The 19,764-nt window shown below is 45.2% G+C and overlaps 1 protein-coding gene across 1 annotated transcript in view; it reads left to right on the top strand.

The window, feature by feature from the left end:
* The window catches only part of LOC311223481 (proline-serine-threonine phosphatase-interacting protein 1-like), an 80,445-nt gene that overhangs the window by 609 nt on the left and 60,072 nt on the right, over window positions 1–19,764 (top strand). The window contains exons 2-6 of the mRNA XM_084308267.1: window positions 1,402–1,502; window positions 2,175–2,249; window positions 5,901–5,935; window positions 6,031–6,137; window positions 8,647–8,709. Of these exons, the coding sequence (XP_084164393.1) occupies window positions 1,402–1,502; window positions 2,175–2,249; window positions 5,901–5,935; window positions 6,031–6,137; window positions 8,647–8,709 (381 nt within the window). The remainder of the gene's footprint in view (window positions 1–1,401; window positions 1,503–2,174; window positions 2,250–5,900; window positions 5,936–6,030; window positions 6,138–8,646; window positions 8,710–19,764) is intronic.

The raw sequence follows: 19,764 nt of genomic DNA, 5'->3' as shown, positions 1-19,764 counted from the left end.
ACCGCTTTTACTTATATCTGGCTGACCGTCTTTGCATCTCCGGCATTGTTTACGCTCTTCTTCACACATGAGAATGAGAATGAGAATGAGGATATGAAGGGTTTCAAAATACTATATATCAAGTGAAGAAAATTTGAGTATGTCAATATTACCACGTGTTTTGGATTTCTTTTCTCAGAATTCTATCTTGAGAATTCTATATATGCTTTCAAAGTGACAGTAACATTCTAAAAGGATCCAATTTAACTTCCTGTTGCAATGTTTCTTAATGCAACAGTTGACAGGAAATACACTTGGGTCCAAACTGTTCCCTAGCAACAGAATTCCAGTGAAACCGTCTACAACTTTCAATGGACAGTAGCCATTGTAACATTTTCATTCAAATTTCTATTTATCATTTGTGTCAATTCTTGGATAGACCTTGTTTGAAAATGTCTACATATGAGAGTGTACACCTGAAGTACACAGGGCTATGCCAGTATGTCAGTTTTGAAAAAGGTATTTAAAAAAAAAATATTTAACCTTTATTTAACCAGGAAGTCCCATTGAGATACAAGATCTCTTTTGCAAGGGAGACCTGGTCAAGATAACAGCAATAAAATGTGCAATACATCACACAGCAATAAAATGTGCAATACATCACACAAGAACACAATAAAGGTGCATTTATACAATATACAATAAATCACATAAAACACAAAAACAGAAAACACAAAAGTAATTTTGCAGTGGGGACCCGGTATACAGAAAGCAGTGACATTCTTCTCGTAAGAAGTTATGTAACAGAGATTTAAATTCACCAAGAGAGACCAGGGTATCTAAGTGGATATTGTCTTGTAGCCCATTCCATGCCCAAGGTGTGAAGTGAGTCTTTCCTATAGTTCAGATTCTGGGAGTTTTTAAAAGTTGCCATCTTGTGGACCTGTTATGGTAGCTGCTAGAGGCAAAGCAAATGAGACTAGAAATTCTCATTACATACATACATTGCTTAAAATGTATTTAAAGCTATTACTTTATTCATAGTGTTTGATTATAACACCCTACTAGCAGACATCTTGGTAAGCAAACAACAGGTGATTGTAATCAAAACAAGTGATCATCATTAAAATTATAACTGTGGCCAATGAGCTGCATTACTGGTATTGTGCCATATTGGTCGGAAATGCGTCACTTATCCTGAGAATACTAGGGTTATGTTGCCATATCATGTCGTGCCCACGTTACTATGGCAACATCCAGAAAGCAAGTTCTGCATTTTGACTCTTGATTGTATGTGTTATGGAATGTGAAAACTAGTATGTTTTAGACTAGAATCAATCACATGTTGTAATAGTTATTTTGGGCAATGTTGTTGGTTACAATCTTTCTCTACAGGGTGTTGTTTTCTTCTCTCTTTCACAGGGAACTGCTTTCACTAATCATGCAGGATACAAGGCTTTGGTACAAAGACTACATGATGGAAGGCACATGTGCAAATATGTGGAGGAACTGCTAAAGATGAGGCATGTTGGTTAAAAGAGATATGAAGGGATTCATTCCAAAAAGCTATAGGCCTATGTGACCTGGTCTATCAGTATATAAGTGACACTGATCCGGGGATATATTTTGTGTGTTGGAACTGCTGGAATGAGAAGAATGACAGTTCTCTAACTAATTATCTAATCTAACCTTTGTGATTCATCTACCCCTAATATCAATCCAGCCATTATGCTCTGCTGAAAACATGTTTTTGACTAAATCAGCTTGTTACACAGGTGCATACGCTGAAATACAACCACAGTAAAGTAACATTTTACCAATTCATATTCTGGGTTTTTCAATAAGACACATAGATTATGAAAAGCCAGACATTGTTTCATCGAAATATGGCAACAGACAACAGACCAACAAACCCGCTCGACGTAACGTCTCTACGATGCAACATTCCAGTATAAGTATCTCTGACATAATCCTCTCCAGGCTGCCTTCGTAAATATGAAATATGACCATGATGTAACAATGTTCTATCCAAAATGGATATAGACTGTATAGCTTTTTGGAAATCCCAGTGTGCCTTTATTTCATGATTTATTTACATGAAAGTTCATAATGCCTTCCAATGTGAGCGAGGGAATATCTGAAACTACTAATGTCTGACTCTGAATCTTTGTTGTTTCTGTCCATGATGTACCCAGAGCCCTGGCAGAGGAAAGGTATGGGAGGGACCTGGTGGCTATAGCTCAAAAAGTCAGCGGACTCACAGAGATCAGGTAAACACATGACTTTTATTTCGATTATATACTGTATTTATCTGAATATAGAAACATGTTGCCTATTCGGGACAATGTTTAGGATGCCAATGATGTCCGCCTTGTTTTAATATCATACATACATTGCCGGACAGGATTATGATAACTGCCGGCTGTGTCGTTGCCCTTGAGGTTAGAAAGAAATTCTAATTGACTTTATTGATGACCATTTCCCAGCAAGTTATTTGTTTATTTCTCAATGTGCCTGTGGCTTCCCAATTTGACCGGCTGCCCAATATGATCAATATGACCAATTTCAGTTGTCAATTTCTGTACGTCATCACGCTGTACGTCATCACGCTGTACGTCATCACGCTGTACGTGGTTTCACGGCGATCGCATCAATTATGTACAATGTGTACGTATTACAAATAGGTACATATATTACATATTCAAACAATGTAAACTAATTACGTTTTCAGCTCATGCAGAACATGTAATATCTCATGACAGCCCAAGTCTTATGTACAATGACCAGCATGTTCAGCGCCATGGACAGCAGCCCTCCAACAGAGTTCAACTGTTCGCCCCTCCTCACCTGCTCCATTCTTCTCCTGTAATGCCACACCCTTCATAGTTGGAGAAATTAATAGATTGGTGCCTGACTATTTAACCCTCAGGTTCTTCCCACTAATATGACATGTCATGGTATTAGTAATAATAACATGAGGTTGACTGTAGCTAAGGGATTTCTTTGTCACCCATCACAATTGTACACATTGTACATAAGACTTGGGCTGTCATGATGTATACAATGTTCTGCATGAGCTGAAAACATAAATAGTTTACATTGTTTGAATATGTAATATGTACCTATTTGTAATATGTACACATTGTACATAATTGATGCTATCGACGCGAAGCCATGTACAGCATGATGACGTACAACGTGAACGAGCCAACTAAAAAAAGGACCCTGGTCATATCGGGCAGCCGGTCAAATTGGGTGTCCACTTTTCAGAGCGAATGGAGAGCTAGCTTGCGTACGTTCCATGGGTGTGACGTGTCAGGCTAGGCCTGTATCAGAGGTTATCTATGAATGTGATTAATTTAGATTAAATGATCAGAAAGCATATAATTCATTTGATTTATTTTGTATCGCTTGACAGCCCTAGTTTATGTTCACTATTCATTAGAAGTTAGACCCCAATGAGAAAATGTATTAGAAGGACTATTCTGACCATAGGTTTCTCTCTCCCCACCTACAAGTTCAAGTTCAAGTTTCTTTATTATTTGTCATACAGAAATACAGAATACTTTGCATGAAATGTTTCTGTTTCGCTCCTGAGAGTGTGCTAGATAATAATAAGATAGTATAAATAAGTATAATAAGTAAAAAAAAAAAAAAAAATTAAAAAATCAAGAAGTCAAGTAAACACAAGTGTAAACAACAATTGTTCAGTATACCTCTATATACAGTATGTACATCTGGTACAAAAATTGTGAGGTATAGCTTAGCTTGTGGTGCCACCTTGTGGTGGTGAGGTGCAATATCCTAAGGAAGAGATGTGCAATTCTCTTACCAATAATATAAATATAAAGTGTAAAGTGTAAAAGTGTAAAGTGTGGTAAAGTGGGTGCTACAGTGTGTTGTTTATTTAAAGTGAGTGTGTGTGTGCTGTGGGTGTGTTGATGGTCTGTTATTGTTCATTGTTCATTGAGCATCCTGATGGCCTGGGGATAGAAGCTCCTTCTGAGTCTCTCTGTGCTTGCCATGAGACTCCGGTATCGCTTGCCTGACCGTAGCAGTTCAAAGAGGCAGTTGTTTGGGTGGCTGGAGTCTTTGATTATTCACTTAGCCTTGCCCATGCTTGTTGTAAATGCCTTGGAGAGTGGGAAGCCCCCCTCCAATTGTGTGTTCGGCAGAACGGGCCACTCTCTGTAGTCTGCTGCGGTCTTGTGCAGTGCTATTCCCAAACCAGGAGGTGATATTTCCAGTCAGGATGCTCTCTATTGTGCATGAGTAGAAGTTCTTAAGGATCTTCTGACTCACGTTGAACTTCCTTAAGCGCCTAAGGAAGTAGAGGCGTTGTCGTGCCTTCTTGATAACACTGTCAATGTGTGTGGTCCATGTCAAGTCCTCGGATATGTGGACTCCGACGTACTTAAAACTGTTCACTCTCTCAACCGGTGCCCCGTCGATGCTGAGGGGGCTGTAGTCCCTGACCCCCGACCTCCTAAAGTCCACAATCATCTCCTTTGTTTTGCTGACGTTCACCATCCCGCTAGAACCTTAACCTCCTCCAGGTAGGCCCTCTCGTCGTTTGCAGAGATCAGGCCCACCACTACTGTGTCGTCAGCAAATTTGATGATTGTGTTGTTGTTCCGCTGTGCCACACAGTCATGTGTGTACAGGGAGTAGAGGAGGGACTCAGGACACAGCCCTGGGGGACCCCTATGTTGAGAGTGATGGATGAGGAGGTGCAGTTGCCTGCTCTCACCACCTGGGGTCTGCCTGTCAGGAAGTCCAAGACCCACTGACAGAGGTCATAGTTCAAGCCCAGGTCCCTGAGCTTGGCTATGAGTTTGGGGGGGACTATGGTATTGAATGCTGAGCTGTAGTCGATGAATAGCATTCTCACATAGTTCCCCTGCCTGTGATGCTGCTGTGTGCAGCACATGGGCTATGGTGTCCTCCGTGGACCTGTTGGGGCGATATGCAAATTGCAGGGGGTCCATGTTGATGGGGAGGGAGGAGCAGATGTAGCCCTTCACTAACTTCTCAAAGCACTTCACGGCTATGGAGGTGAGAGCTACAGGGCGGTAGTCGTTGAGGCAAGCGTGCTTGGATTTTTTGGGTACAGGGATAATGGTGGACTTCTTCAGACAGGTGGGGATGACAGTAGACCTATAGATTGTTACAGAATTCTGGACTAAATCACATCTAACAAATCTGCTTAATGAGGGTGCCCTTGTGAAATGGGTGTCCACAAAGTTACATTTGGGGGCTTCTTAACCCTGAAAAAAGGTGGAGGACCACTCAAGTTCAAGTTCAAGTTTCTTTATTAGTTGACATGCAAAGATACAGAATACCTTCACATGGAATGCTTTTTTCTGTTATGCTCCTATGAGGATCATAGGACGCTTGGATCATACACATACAGCTCATTACAGTAATATTCCACAATTATTACATTTTAGATAGTAATAATGGTACAGAGCCTTGAGACAAACATATGCATATTCACCACCGCAAACAGACTGGCAGCCGTCATAGGCAGCGCCATTTACGGAAGGAGGGGGGAGTGGGTTGGGGTTGTTACAGGGCTGTAGGGGGGGGGGGGGGGGGGGGGGAGTGGGAGGGGGGGGGAGGTGGGGGGGAGTGCACAAGCCAAGTCCTGGGTGGGGGAGGTCTCCCTCACACGAGGCAGCCGACAGTGCAGCGCCAATGCAGAGGAAGGGGGGGGGGGGGGGACTAGGGATTGGGGTTGTGGGACGCCGCTCGCCACTCTTATCTCCCAGAGAGCCTTCGACTCCAGAGCTCTCGGTGAATGAATGTTTTGTTTTTTATTTTAGAATGTTTTAGTCCTTGGCCCATGGCTTCATGTCATTCACACAAAGATAAGTCAACAATATTTCCCATTTTGATCATATGTAATATCTCCTCATCAGCACCTTGAGAGCGTCGTTTGATCAACTAAAAGCACGTAAGTTCATTCAGTTTATCGCATGGATCTAACCTTTGCACTTAAGTTCACCTCACCTCAGCCACTCCACTATAGCTGCTGCTTCTCTGCCACAGAAATGGAAAACATTGGGAATCTTCATGTGCAGCTGTCTGGAGTGCTGAGCGAGGAGGTGATGAGGATGGAGACATTCAGTGAGCGGCAGAAAGTTCAGAGGAAAAAGGTACTGCTGTTTTACTACATGGACCAGGTTGGATATGTATTAAGTTAAGGGTAAACATAGGAAAACATGGACAATTCCCGGGAAATGTGGACATTTGAATAAAGCAGAAGGCTATGGTACAATCATTACATGGACAATAATACCTACATGTGTGTTTTCCTATTAATATCCAGATTTGAAGTCAATGGTGGTCCTTGACTGGGGTGTTACATTATGATAGCCTACATTGTATCTTTTAACCTGTTAACAGGCACCCAGAAAAAAGTGGCAATTTATTTTACTTGAACTTGACGACTGCATTTTCTTTTGCAAAGCTTAGCTTTATACTTTATACTTATACCACATGCATGAGCCTGGTCTATTTTGAAAGATAACATTCTGAAGTTACTAATGCAAAAAAGGAAAATCACTTTTAGTGCTAATTAAATAGAGTAACAGAGGTCGGAACTTGAGTTGAACTTGAACTTGTGTACTCACATTTTTCTGTAGCGGTTGCAAGATTCCATATGCCAATATTCCAGCATAGATGTATAAGCTGTAAAACACTGTGGTTCAATAGCCTGAAGTCTTATGTAGTAGGATACAGGTCCAAATTTGATTGAAATCCGGTAAGGGAGAACGGGGGACGTTGTCACACGGGTAGGTTGTCACATTCATTATATTTCACCACCAGAGGATCCAGTCTCCCATACTTTGGTATTTAAATGTCCAGAATTGGGTTCACCTACATTGTCATATTTGGAGTGAAACAACTGAATTTGAGGTGAGAGGACTTTTTGTGTTTTTCATGTCCATTTGTAAATATTCCGCTCCTCAGTATTTTTCTTCTAGGCTTTTACACAATTGGTTTATAATGAAACAATTATTACCCTTAAAAAGTGTGAAGGGATAGCTATAGTTTAGATTGTTGTTAGCTAGCTAACTAGTTGTTAGATGGCTGTTAGCCTTGATGCTATCAAGACATTCCAGTTGGGGTTGGTCGTCACATTTGTTTTGGGGTTGGTTGTCACATGTTGTGTAGGCTATTATTGTTAGGCCGATTTATTGTGTTCTTATTTTGTTATATAGGATGGCATAAAGATGTGTTTTCTGTTTATGTTCATTAAGATGCACTAAGTTATGTATTTGTCAACTTGTCAACGCAATTAAACATTCAAATTGAGTTCTGCCTTCTTGTCTATTCTCAGTCCTTGCCCCACAATGGTGGAATGAACTACCCACCCCAGTTAGGACAGCCGAAACCCGTCCAATCTTTCGCCGTCGACTAAAGACGCACTTCTTCAATCATTATCTGAAATCTAAATCTTGTCTTTTTTTTAAGATTTTCCCATTAAATGTTTTAAAACACATGGTGACAACCAACCCCATAGTGTGTGACAACCATCCCCATGATGGGGTTGGTTGTCACAATGTGTCAGAGTGTCTTTGATAGGTGATTAACTCTTTGTTACAATACGTTGGAAAATGAGAGGGATACACATTTCAAGCCAACATCTTAAGCTATTGAAAGATGTTTTGATTATGAGCAATTCACACTAGAGTAAAAAGTGTGACAACGTCCCCCGTTCTCCCCTATTTGAGAGACTTACGTCCGAGTAAAACCGACACAAAAGAAAAGCTCTCGAAAATCCATTTCCTCATCCACCGCTGTTCATTTTGAAGTGTGATTCACTTCTCGTTTTCGCTCGTCAACTTTCACCTACCAAGTGGGGTATCGTTGGAAACCTACACTCGTTGGCTACAACACTGACCAATAACTTTTGCCATCAGCGGATGATTGGCAGTTCTGGAGTGTCTGGAGTCCGGGGTGGTCATCTGACGCGTGGCACGTAAAAAGACGCTTGTGTGACATATCGTCATGTAACTTGAGAACCGAGGCACGGGTTTGGTTGAGTGAGGTGGCGTTCGAACGGCAACAAATAGATCTTTCGAACAGTATATTATATGTTTGGCGTGCACGGTACCCCACCTGTATTACTGTGTATTTATGATATACCCTATGTATGATATGATGCTGCTTCCACTAATGGTATCTCATAACTCGGTGGTCCAGAACCAATAAATATTAGAGATGCTCGATATTGGCTTTTTTACCGATATACCGATATTGTCCAACTCTTAATTTCCGATACCGATATCAACCGATACCGATATATGCAGGGTTTCCCCCCCCAAAAAACGGAATAATTTCAGGTAATTAACATTACATATCTCTTGTTGTGGAATTAACATTATGCATACTTTTGACAATAAATAAAATCAGAATTTGTTCTTACTTGCTTTCCTGGGTAAATAAAGGTTATAGAAATGTAAAGAAAATAAATAAATAAAAATATTGAAAACCGATACTGATATTTTCCGATATCATATTTTAATGCCAATATCGGCCGATAATATCGGACATCCCTAATAAATATAGAGATAGAGATAGAGATAGAGATAGAAATAGATAGATATTGTACGGAGTGACTCATGAACATGTCTTTACTCTCAACTCTTTCTCCTGCAGTTCGAGGGGATTATGGAGAAGGTCCAGAAGACAAAGGTGTCTCTCTTCAAAAAAACTATGGCGGTAAGCAAACAACTATACAATCTCCTGGTTGGACTGAAATGAGACTTTAACTATTATTCTTGTTTAGAACATGATGTGTTCATACAATTTGGGGAGATACAGAGATATGTGGGATTCATTTAACTACCAGTACATTATCGTTGGTCGCTAGAAGTAGCTACATGATCTGTGCATACGCACTACTAAAACGTCCCTACTAAAATGTCCAGACTAAAACATCCCTACTAAAACATCCCTACTAAAACATCACTACTAAAACGTCTGGACTAAAACATTGCTACTAAAACATCCCTACTAAAACGTCCAGACTAAAACATCCCTACTAAAACATCCCTACTAAAACGTCCAGACTAAAACATTGCTACTAAAACATCCAGACTAAAACATCCCTACTAAAACATCCATACTAAAACGTCCAGACTAAAACATCCCTACTAAAACATCCATACTAAAACGTCCAGACTAAAACATCCCTACTAAAACATCCATACTAAAACGTCCAGACTAAAACATTGCTACTAAAACATCCCTACTAAAACGTCCAGACTAAAACATCCCTACTAAAACATTGCTACTAAAACGTCCAGACTAAAACATCCCTACTAAAACATCCATACTAAAACGTCCAGACTAAAACATCCCTACTAAAACATCCATACTAAAACGTCCAGACTAAAACATCCCTACTAAAACATCCATACTAAAACGACCAGACTAAAAAACATCCCTACTAAAACATCCATACTAAAACGTCCAGACTAAAACATTGCTACTAAAACATCCCTACTAAAACTTCCAGACTAAAACATTGCTACTAAAACATCCCTACTAAAACATCCCTACTAAAACATTGCTACTAAAACATCCCTACTAAAACGTCCAGACTAAAACATCCCTACTAAAACATCCCTACTAAAACATCCCTACTAAAACATTGCTACTAAAACATCCCTACTAAAACATTGCTACTAAAACATCCCTACTAAAACGTCCAGACTAAAACATTGCTACTAAAACATCCCTACTAAAACATCCCTACTAAAACATCCCTACTAAAACATCCCTACTAAAACATTGCTACTAAAACATCCCTACTAAAACATTGCTACTAAAACATCCCTACTAAAACGTCCAGACTAAAACATTGCTACTAAAACATCCCTACTAAAACGTCCAGACTAAAACATCCCTACTAAAACATCCCTACTAAAACGTCCAGACTAAAACATTGCTACTAAAACATCCATACTAAAACGTCCAGACTAAAACATCCCTACTAAAACATCCATACTAAAACGTCCAGACTAAAACATCCCTACTAAAACATCCCTACTAAAACATCCAGACTAAAACATCCCTACTAAAACATCCATACTAAAACGTCCAGACTAAAACATCCCTACTAAAACATCCATACTAAAACGTCCAGACTAAAACATCCCTACTAAAACATCCATACTAAAACGTCCAGACTAAAACATTGCTACTAAAACATCCCTACTAAAACGTCCAGACTAAAACATCCCTACTAAAACATTGCTACTAAACGTCCAGACTAAAACATCCCTACTAAAACATCCATACTAAAACGTCCAGACTAAAACATCCCAACTAAAACATCCATACTAAAACGTCCAGACTAAAACATCCCTACTAAAACATCCATACTAAAACGTCCAGACTAAAACATTGCTACTAAAACATCCCTACTAAAACTTCCAGACTAAAACATTGCTACTAAAACATCCCTACTAAAACATCCCTACTAAAACATTGCTACTAAAACATCCCTACTAAAACGTCCAGACTAAAACATCCCTACTAAAACATCCCTACTGTTGTGAAGGATCAGATTAAACCGAATATATATATTTATTTATGGATATATATTTAATAGTATTTGTATATCGTTTGATATCCCTTGTATATTCCTTGTACATATACACTGAATATCCCTTTAGTCTACTAACAGCCCATAATAGTTTCATTCTCTCATTGGACAAGAACTTGGCGCCAGCAGCCAAGCCCCTTGGTTCAAGTTCAATCGTGCCGACGAACATGTCGTTACTAGCCCGGTTCCGCGTAGGAATACGTCTGGCGAAATACGAATGGTACTATGTGTTCACAGCGCATATATATATGGCGCAAGTAAAGTAGAACTTTCTTTTAGTCCCTTAGCCCTTAGTTCTTTACCCTCCAACCTAGTGGCAAGACGTTAAGCCTCACCCACGATACACGTGTGGTGCAGTATGGTCAACTTGGCCTCAGAATGGCATTGAGACATCGTGTGGATTAATAGTTGAATTGTCATAGTTTGGCACTATACCGTCGAGTGGGACGTATTTCTATTAAGTTAATAATAGTCTATTATGTATGGTGCATCGTTCGGTTAGAGTTATAAAGTGAGCAGTACCCCCATCGTTTCCTCGCGTTATCTAGAGTCTTAACCAGGCTGGGCAGACCACGTGTGGTGCTTTCATCCGAGGAGTTCTGGGCCAGGACGAGTGGACCTGCACATTGGATTACCTTACCCGGGCGACGGCGAGCCCTACACGGCTTGGATTATCTACTTGCTTTGGGTGCTTTGATTATGCCATGGATAACAGCCAACACTGGTAAGTGTTGGAACTACCCCCGAGAGGAGTCCAGGTGAGACGGCGCTCTACCCCGAGTGAGGTCGCCTCACGTCTCTTCGTTGTGGACCGGCAGCTACCGTCTACAAGAGGGCCCAGCTGTATTCATCTGTGGACCAAGGTTCTGTGGGCACCGTGTTCAGCACTCTGAATTCTCCCAAGAAATTGTTGGCCAGATGGGATATCGCCAGCGGCTCTCCTAACCCCCCCCCCCTACTGACTTACAACCAGCGGGACCCCCTTTAGTGTATCCAGCTATAATCATTTAAGTACCATCGCTATAGTTCCCTAAAGAACCAGGTTGTATACTTGCTTCCTGCGTAACCAGAGATTGGACATTCAATGTTGATTTGCCTACGAATACTTATTTGCCTTACAAGTGCATTCAAATCATAAATGTCATTAAGTGAACGTTGTATATACCCTTTGCTATATAAAATATTCGATTTATACATTTGTGTGGACTTGGTTTCATGGTGGGAAAGTGTTCATCATATCTATATCATGTACTGTGTGGCCAGTAGTTAAAGTACATAAAGCGGTAGTGGTTTAATGATACCATACTTATCAATACAGTCAGGGAATTGTACCCCTCAGTTACAATTGGTCCTTCGAGCCGGATGGTAACTAGTGTAATATTAATATAGTGTTATTAATATTGAAATGGCCTATGATGAACACTCCACGAAACGGTCCTCCTAACGTAGAACGCCCGCGGCGCAGACGACAGACACCTCAGTACTTAGAGGATTACGCTGTCAGTCAACTACCTAGCCTTCTACAAACGGTAAACGCGGTAAAAGTAGAAAGTAAAATTATGTCTGACCTTAACGACCAGGTTACCCCGACCACAGAGGCCCTAGTGGGTTCTAATGTAACTGACCAAGCTCACGGTGGGGACCAGGAGGGAGCTGACATGCCTTTACCCCCCGCCAATACCGAAGAAGTAGTCCCCGACCAGCCCCGGGAGGAAGACAACCCTACAGAGAGAGAACTCTGCATGGAACAAGATGAGGAGAGCGCCGAGGAGATAGAGCTCCAGGACTCCCCAACGAGTACAGCCAGGAGCGGCTCACCTCTACAACCGTCTTCCCCCAGCGAAGCGGAGAGGATGCTATCACAGGCGTTCCTCGTCAGCCTGACAGCCTCTACCGAACGCGATCGACTCCAGGGTGAACGCGATCGACTTCAGGGTGAACGCGATCGACTCCAGACACAGCAACGGAGCGAAGAAGAGCGCATACGCCTGGAGATGAGACGCCTTCAGACGGAAGAGAATATGGCAAGAGACCGAGCAGACACCCAGCGTGCCGCTGCCCAAAGAGAAACAGAGCGCGACCTCGCTCTCATCCAGCGCGAAACAGAGCGCGACCTCGCTTTCATCCAGCGCGAAACCGAGCGCGACAGACTACAAGCCGAGCGCGACAAACTACAAGCGCAACTAATGGAGCAGCTGATCCTCAAGGCAACACCCTCTCCCTCCGCCAAGGGTTCAAGGAACTCGTCGAGACAACAGTCAAGGGCAGCGTCTCCTAACCGAGCAAGCGACCCTGAACTTGACCAACAGACCAAGCCTATACCCCCCGCAGACCCCCTTCCCCGACCGGTCCAAGCGAGACCCAGTTACAAGGAAGGAGCAGCATACACTGCGGAGAAGCTAAATAAACGACTACAGGATCTAGAGGACCTGATAGAAGAAGAAGAGGGAGAGGAGGAGAACCAAGCCCGACGACAGCACAGTACTCCACCGGACCAGGAGGTCCAGTACAGCCCAGGCTATACCCCCGCGGCGCTGCGCTACAGACCCCCGACTCTATTCACGGGTGAGCACGACGCACGACCAGCCCCGAGGAATAGCACCTGGACCAGCGGGCCATGGTACCCTGCCGGTACCAGCCCACAGAGAGGCGCATGAGGAGACTCGCCTAGGAGGCCTCTCCCCCAACGCTCGCCGATGTATCAGCCATCCACGGCGTCATACATTGGCACACCGACGTTTCCAGACTTCACCTATGAGAACCGAGCACAGTACACGGAGCTCCGGATGTGCTTAGAGACAATGATGGTGGATGTCGCTGATGAACGCCACAAGTATGCAATATTACTGAAGCACCTGAAAGTACCCCGAGCGCACAATATAGCGCTAGCCTATGCCACCTCTACGACCCCATACACCGCGGCTCTAGCAGCGCTGGACCAGAGATATGGACGTATATGGGATTACGTAATCCAAGAGATAAGGCATATTGATCGCCTACCCCCAGCAACAGACAATCGCTCATTAGACGACCTGTCTATAAAAGTGCAGTCCCTGGTAGGGATGCTGGGAGCGCAACGAGAAAAGGGTATGCACGAGCTATACGCCAACTCTAACGTCGAGAGGATTTTAGAGAAGCTGCCACCCGCCAGACAAGAGCGCTTTAGGCGGCAGAGAGACCACCGTGATCCTAACGGTCCCGAACCATCCCTCCTCGATCTAGCCGACTTCCTGGCGAGAGAAGTCAGCAGCTTACGACTGGATACGTTCGTGCGGAGCACACCAAGCTCCAGAGAGGGACCCAGGAGAATAAACGATGGAAGAAGATCGGTGACTGTCATGCACCAATCAGAATCAGTACCGAGCAGTAAGAACCACAGTACCCCCTCGAGAAAAGAGAAGTGGAAGATGGTGTGCCCGTACTGCGAGAAGGAACACTGGCTGTCACAATGTGACCTGTTCACAAAGATGAATGCAGAAGAAGTGAGTCAATGGATAAAGTCCAACAGGCGCTGTTACCGATGTGCGCGCAGTCACATGGCAGCCGAGTGCCGCCTAAAGAAGAGGTGCAGTCGGTGTGACGGAGCCCACCTAGATGTCCTACACGACAGTAACAGAAGAAAGCCTGCACCTGCACCATCGAGCAGCACCAAGGCAAGTGTCATGTACATTGACCCCGCCAGCAGCAGCGGCGCCCAAGTGCTCTTAAAGGTAGTCCGTGTAACATTGAGCTACCAAGATAAAGTCATGGACACTTACGCCGTCCTTGATGACGGGTCAGAGAAGACCCTTCTGCTCGCGTCCGCTGCGGCCCAGCTGGGACTGCGGGGGAGCGAGAACCAAATGACGATTCGGACAATAAGAAGAGATTTAAAGACGATAAAAGGCGAGAATGTCTCCTTCACTATCGCAGCAAGCGGGCAGCCAGAGCGACGGTATAGGATTACAAATGCTTTCACCAGCCAAGAAATAGGACTATCACAGTACACCTACCCCATCGCCAAACTGATGGATAAATATGTGCACCTGCGTCAACTACCTATCCCGCTCATAGACGGCGCCACCCCGACCCTGCTGATAGGCTCCGACCATGCAGACCTCATAGTCCCGATGGACCGGGTCCATACAGGACCCAGAGGCCGTCCTGCAGCAGTCGAGACCCGCCTAGGATGGACACTACAAGGCCCCCTCGCTAAATCTCTCAACCGAACAGCAGCCACTAGCTGCCTCCACTCCAGAGTGACAGAAGAAGACACCACTCTCCTGCAGCATGTCGAGAGGCTATGGACACTAGAGACAATGCCCTTTAAGAACGAAAAGAAAGACATTCGTTCTAAAGAAGACATTTACGCCATAAACCTCCTCGAGCAAGGGACAAAGAGAGTCACAGTCGGCGGAGTGATGAGATACGCAACTCCACTCCTGAGGCGAGAGGGAATGCCCACCTTTCACGCAAAGAAAGACGCTACGGAGCGGTATCTATTGAACACAGAGCGGCGCCTAGCCAAAGACCCCGCTCAAGAGAGTGTGTACCGCGCTGAGATTGAGAAGCTAATCACAGCGGGACACGTGACAAAGATTGACATTAAAGAGGCCGATCAGACGACCGAATCATGGTACGTGCCGCACCACAAGGTCCACCACAACGGCAAGGATCGCATTGTGTTTAACTGCAGCTACCAGATCGGATCCCAAAATCTGAATAAAGAGCTCTTGCCCGGCCCCACACTCGGCCCCTCTCTACTAGGCGTGCTACTACGCTTCCGCCAGGACAAGGTGGCTATCAGCGGGGATATCAAAGGGATGTTCCTGCAGGTGAGACTAGTGGAGGAGGACAAGCCCCTGCTGCGGTTCCTATGGAGAGAGAGGATCGGAGATGAGCACCCAGCCATCTACCAGTGGGAAGTCCTCCCCTTCGGAACCACATGCAGCCCGTGCTGTGCTACATTTGCACTACAGAAACACGTCGCAGAGGACCCAGCAGCAGATGAAGAGGTCCGACACAGTGTGAAGAACAGTTTCTACGTGGACAACTGTTTACAAAGCGTTTCGACTCAAGAAGAAGCCGAGGTTCTCCTACTCAAGCTACGCGCCTCCCTGATCAAAGGCGGCTTTGATCTCAGGCAGTGGGCCAGCAGCGACCCGCACGTATTGCGCAGCCTCTCCCCCGCGGACAAGGCTGCCAGCAGCGAGACCTGGATGGCGACCATCCCAGGAGAAGCCCAAGAAATGACACTAGGATTAGTCTGGCGCTTCAAAACAGACTCGCTCCACTATAGACACAAACCCCTGACCACGGAGCAGGGAAGGTCGACGGCGATACCGACCACCAGACGGAGTGTGTACAGAACACTCGCCAGACAATCTGACCCGTTGGGATGTATTCTACCTTACACCACCAGGGCAAAGATGATTGTACGAGCACTATGGGACAAGGACCAGGGCTGGGACGACCCAATACCCGCACCCCTTGCCTCCACATGGAGAGAGTGGGAGACGGAACTCCGCTCACTCCCAGGCGTCAATATACGCCGCAGCTACTTCCCACCCACAGTGAGGCCAGAGACATGCAAGATGGATCTACACGTCTTCAGTGACGCCTCCGAAGTAGCCTATGGATCGGTGGCCTACTTGCGTGCCCAAGAGAAGGGAGGAGAGATACACACCGCTTTCATCCTGGCTCGCTCAAGAATAGCCCCACGAAAGCAACAATCTATCCCGCGTCTAGAGCTCTGCGCAGCCCTAGCAGGAGCGCATCTAGCCACGTTAATCCAACGTGAACTCACCATTCCGGTGCACAGAACAATCTTGTGGTCAGATTCCACGACAGTACTCACATGGATCAAGTCTGATTCATGCAGATACAAAGTCTTCGTGGGAGTCAGAGTCACCGAGATTCAAGAGTTAACAGAAACAGCGAGCTGGCGGTATGTGGACACCAAACACAACCCAGCTGACGTCATCACCCGGGGAATGTCCCTAGATGACCTCACCCGTCGCAACATCTACAGTGACGGACCAGAGTTCCTCAAGCTCCTGGAAGAAGAGTGGCCTACGCCCACCCCACGGGAAGCGAGTAAAGAGGAGGCTGAGAACAAGAAACCTATGTTCTGTGGACTGAGCACAGTCGCCTCCACAGACCCCAACATAGATGATTGCATTACCCTACAGAGTGCGCAGCTAAAGACATTCCTGTGGCACCACCCAGAGATTCAGCCCACCACTGACATTTCAGCAGCTGACTACGAAGAAGCAGAACTTCTTCTACTACAACGAGCCCAGAGAGACTCGTTCCCCGATGAGCTAGACTGTCTACCGGGAGGAAAGCCCGTCCCATCAGACAGCAGACTGCTCCACCTGGCACCCGAGAGTGACGCCCATAATCTCATCAGAGTGGGTGGTCGTCTGCGGAGAGCCCCCGATCTACCGGATGACGTTAAGTACCCGATAGTCTTGAACAGCCGACACAAGGTCACCGAGCTGATCATAAAGAAATACGACGAGGATGTGCACCACGCAGGAGCAGAGAGAGTCTTCGCGGAGATCAGACGTCGCTATTGGATACTTCAAGGAAGAGAAGCGGTGCGACGCTTCCAGCGAACCTGTCTAGACTGCCGAAAGTGGCGCGCGCAGCCCAGCATACCCCGGATGGCTGACCTACCCCCCTGTCGCCTCCGACTCGGTGACAAGCCCTTTCACTCCACAGGCATGGACTGTTTTGGCCCGTTGTATATAAAGAAAGGAAGAGGAACCGAGAAGCGGTGGGGTATTGTATTCAAATGCATGACCACCAGAGCGATACATATCGAACTCCTTCCAACCATGAGCACAGACTCATTCCTTATGGCCTTCCGAAGATTCACATCACGGAAAGGAAAACCGTCTACATTGTTGTCTGATCACGGGACAAACTTCAAAGGCGGAGAAAGAGAGCTGAGAGAGAGCTTCCAAGCTATGGGCCCAGAACTTAAGACCCACCTCGCTCCATCCCAGATTGACTTCCAGTTTAATCCCCCGAACGCACCCCACTTCGGTGGAACCTGGGAACGAGAAGTACGTTCTATAAAGACAGCCCTGTACGCCGTGCTTGGGGCCCAGACTGTAGCGGAAGAAGTCCTAATGACAGTCCTCACGGAGATCGAGGGAGTATTGAACTCCAAGCCCCTCGGCTACGTCTCCAGTGATATAGCAGATGTCGACCCAGTCACCCCCAACACACTCTTGATGGGGCGGCTGGACCCCGCGCTACCCCAGACAATGTACAGGCCTGAAGAAGCGAACGGCCGAAGAATGTGGAGGTACAGTCAAGTACTAGCTGACAAGTTTTGGAACAGCTTTCTACTCCACTACCTACCGTCTCCACAGACCCGCCAGAAGTGGGTAAAAGAGAGAGACAATTTGACAGAAGGAACAGTCGTCATGATTATCGACCAGTCACTACCCAGAGCTATGTGGCCGGCTGGCCGCGTAAGCAAAGTGATCACCGGTGCCGATGGCAAGGTCCGAGCAGCTGAGGTGCTCGTCCAAGGGCGAACTTACACACGACCCGTGGCGAGGCTAATAGAACTGCCCAGACTCCCAGACACTATCGATGACGACCATGACCCCACGACTTTGTGAGTTGACGGACCCTTACAGCGGACCTTGAGTGGTAGACAGTGCGGTTAATCTGTCTCTGCTTAGCTAATTAGGTGGGACTAATTAGGGGGCGGCTGTTGTGAAGGATCAGATTAAACCGAATATATATATTTATTTATGGATATATATTTAATAGTATTTGTATATCGTTTGATATCCCTTGTATATTCCTTGTACATATACACTGAATATCCCTTTAGTCTACTAACAGCCCATAATAGTTTCATTCTCTCATTGGACAAGAACTTGGCGCCAGCAGCCAAGCCCCTTGGTTCAAGTTCAATCGTGCCGCGTAGGAATACGTCTGGCGAAATACGAATGGTACTATTTGTTCACAGCGCATATATATATGGCGCAAGTAAAATAGAACTTTCTTTTAGTCCCTTAGCCCTTAGTTCTTTACCCTCCAACCTAGTGGCAAGACGTTAAGCCTCACCCACGATACACGTGTGGTGCAGTATGGTCAACTTGGCCTCAGAATGGCATTGAGACATCGTGTGGATTAATAGTTGAATTGTCATAGTTTGGCACTATACCGTCGAGTGGGACGTATTTCTATTAAGTTAATAATAGTCTATTATGTATGGTGCATTGTTCGGTTAGAGTTATAAAGTGAGCAGTACCCCCATCGTTTCCTCGCGTTATCTAGAGTCTTAACCAGGCTGGGCAGACCACGTGTGGTGCTTTCATCCGAGGAGTTCTGGGCCAGGACGAGTGGACCTGCACATTGGATTACCTTACCCGGGCGACGGCGAGCCCTACACGGCTTGGATTATCTACTTGCTTTGGGTGCTTTGATTATGCCATGGATAACAGCCAACACTGGTAAGTGTTGGAACTACCCCCGAGAGGAGTCCAGGTGAGACGGCGCTCTACCCCGAGTGAGGTCGCCTCACGTCTCTTCGTTGTGGACCGGCAGCTACCGTCTACAAGAGGGCCCAGCTGTATTCATCTGTGGACCAAGGTTCTGTGGGCACCGTGTTCAGCACTCTGAATTCTCCCAAGAAATTGTTGGCCAGATGGGATATCGCCAGCGGCTCTCCTAACCCCCCCCCCTACTGACTTACGACCAGCGGGACCCCCTTTAGTGTATCCAGCTATAATCATTTAAGTACCATCGCTATAGTTCCCTAAAGAACCAGGTTGTATACTTGCTTCCTGCGTAACCAGAGATTGGACATTCAATGTTGATTTGCCTACGAATACTCATTTGCCTTACAAGTGCATTCAAATCATAAATGTCATTAAGTGAACGTTGTATATACCCTTTGCTATATAAAATATTCGATTTATACATTTGTGTGGACTTGGTTTCATGGTGGGAAAGTGTTCATCATATCTATATCATGTACTGTGTGGCCAGTAGTTAAAGTACATAAAGCGGTAGTGGTTTAATGATACCATACTTATCAATACAGTCAGGGAATTGTACCCCTCAGTTACACCTACTAAAACATCCCTACTAAAACATTGCTACTAAAACATCCCTACTAAAACATTGCTACTAAAACATCCCTACTAAAACGT

The sequence above is a fragment of the Notolepis coatsorum genome (assembly GCF_963971535.1).
Source record: "Notolepis coatsorum genome assembly, chromosome: 2".
NCBI lineage: Eukaryota > Metazoa > Chordata > Actinopteri > Aulopiformes > Paralepididae > Notolepis > Notolepis coatsorum.
This window is presented reverse-complemented; position numbering and strand designations above follow the sequence as displayed.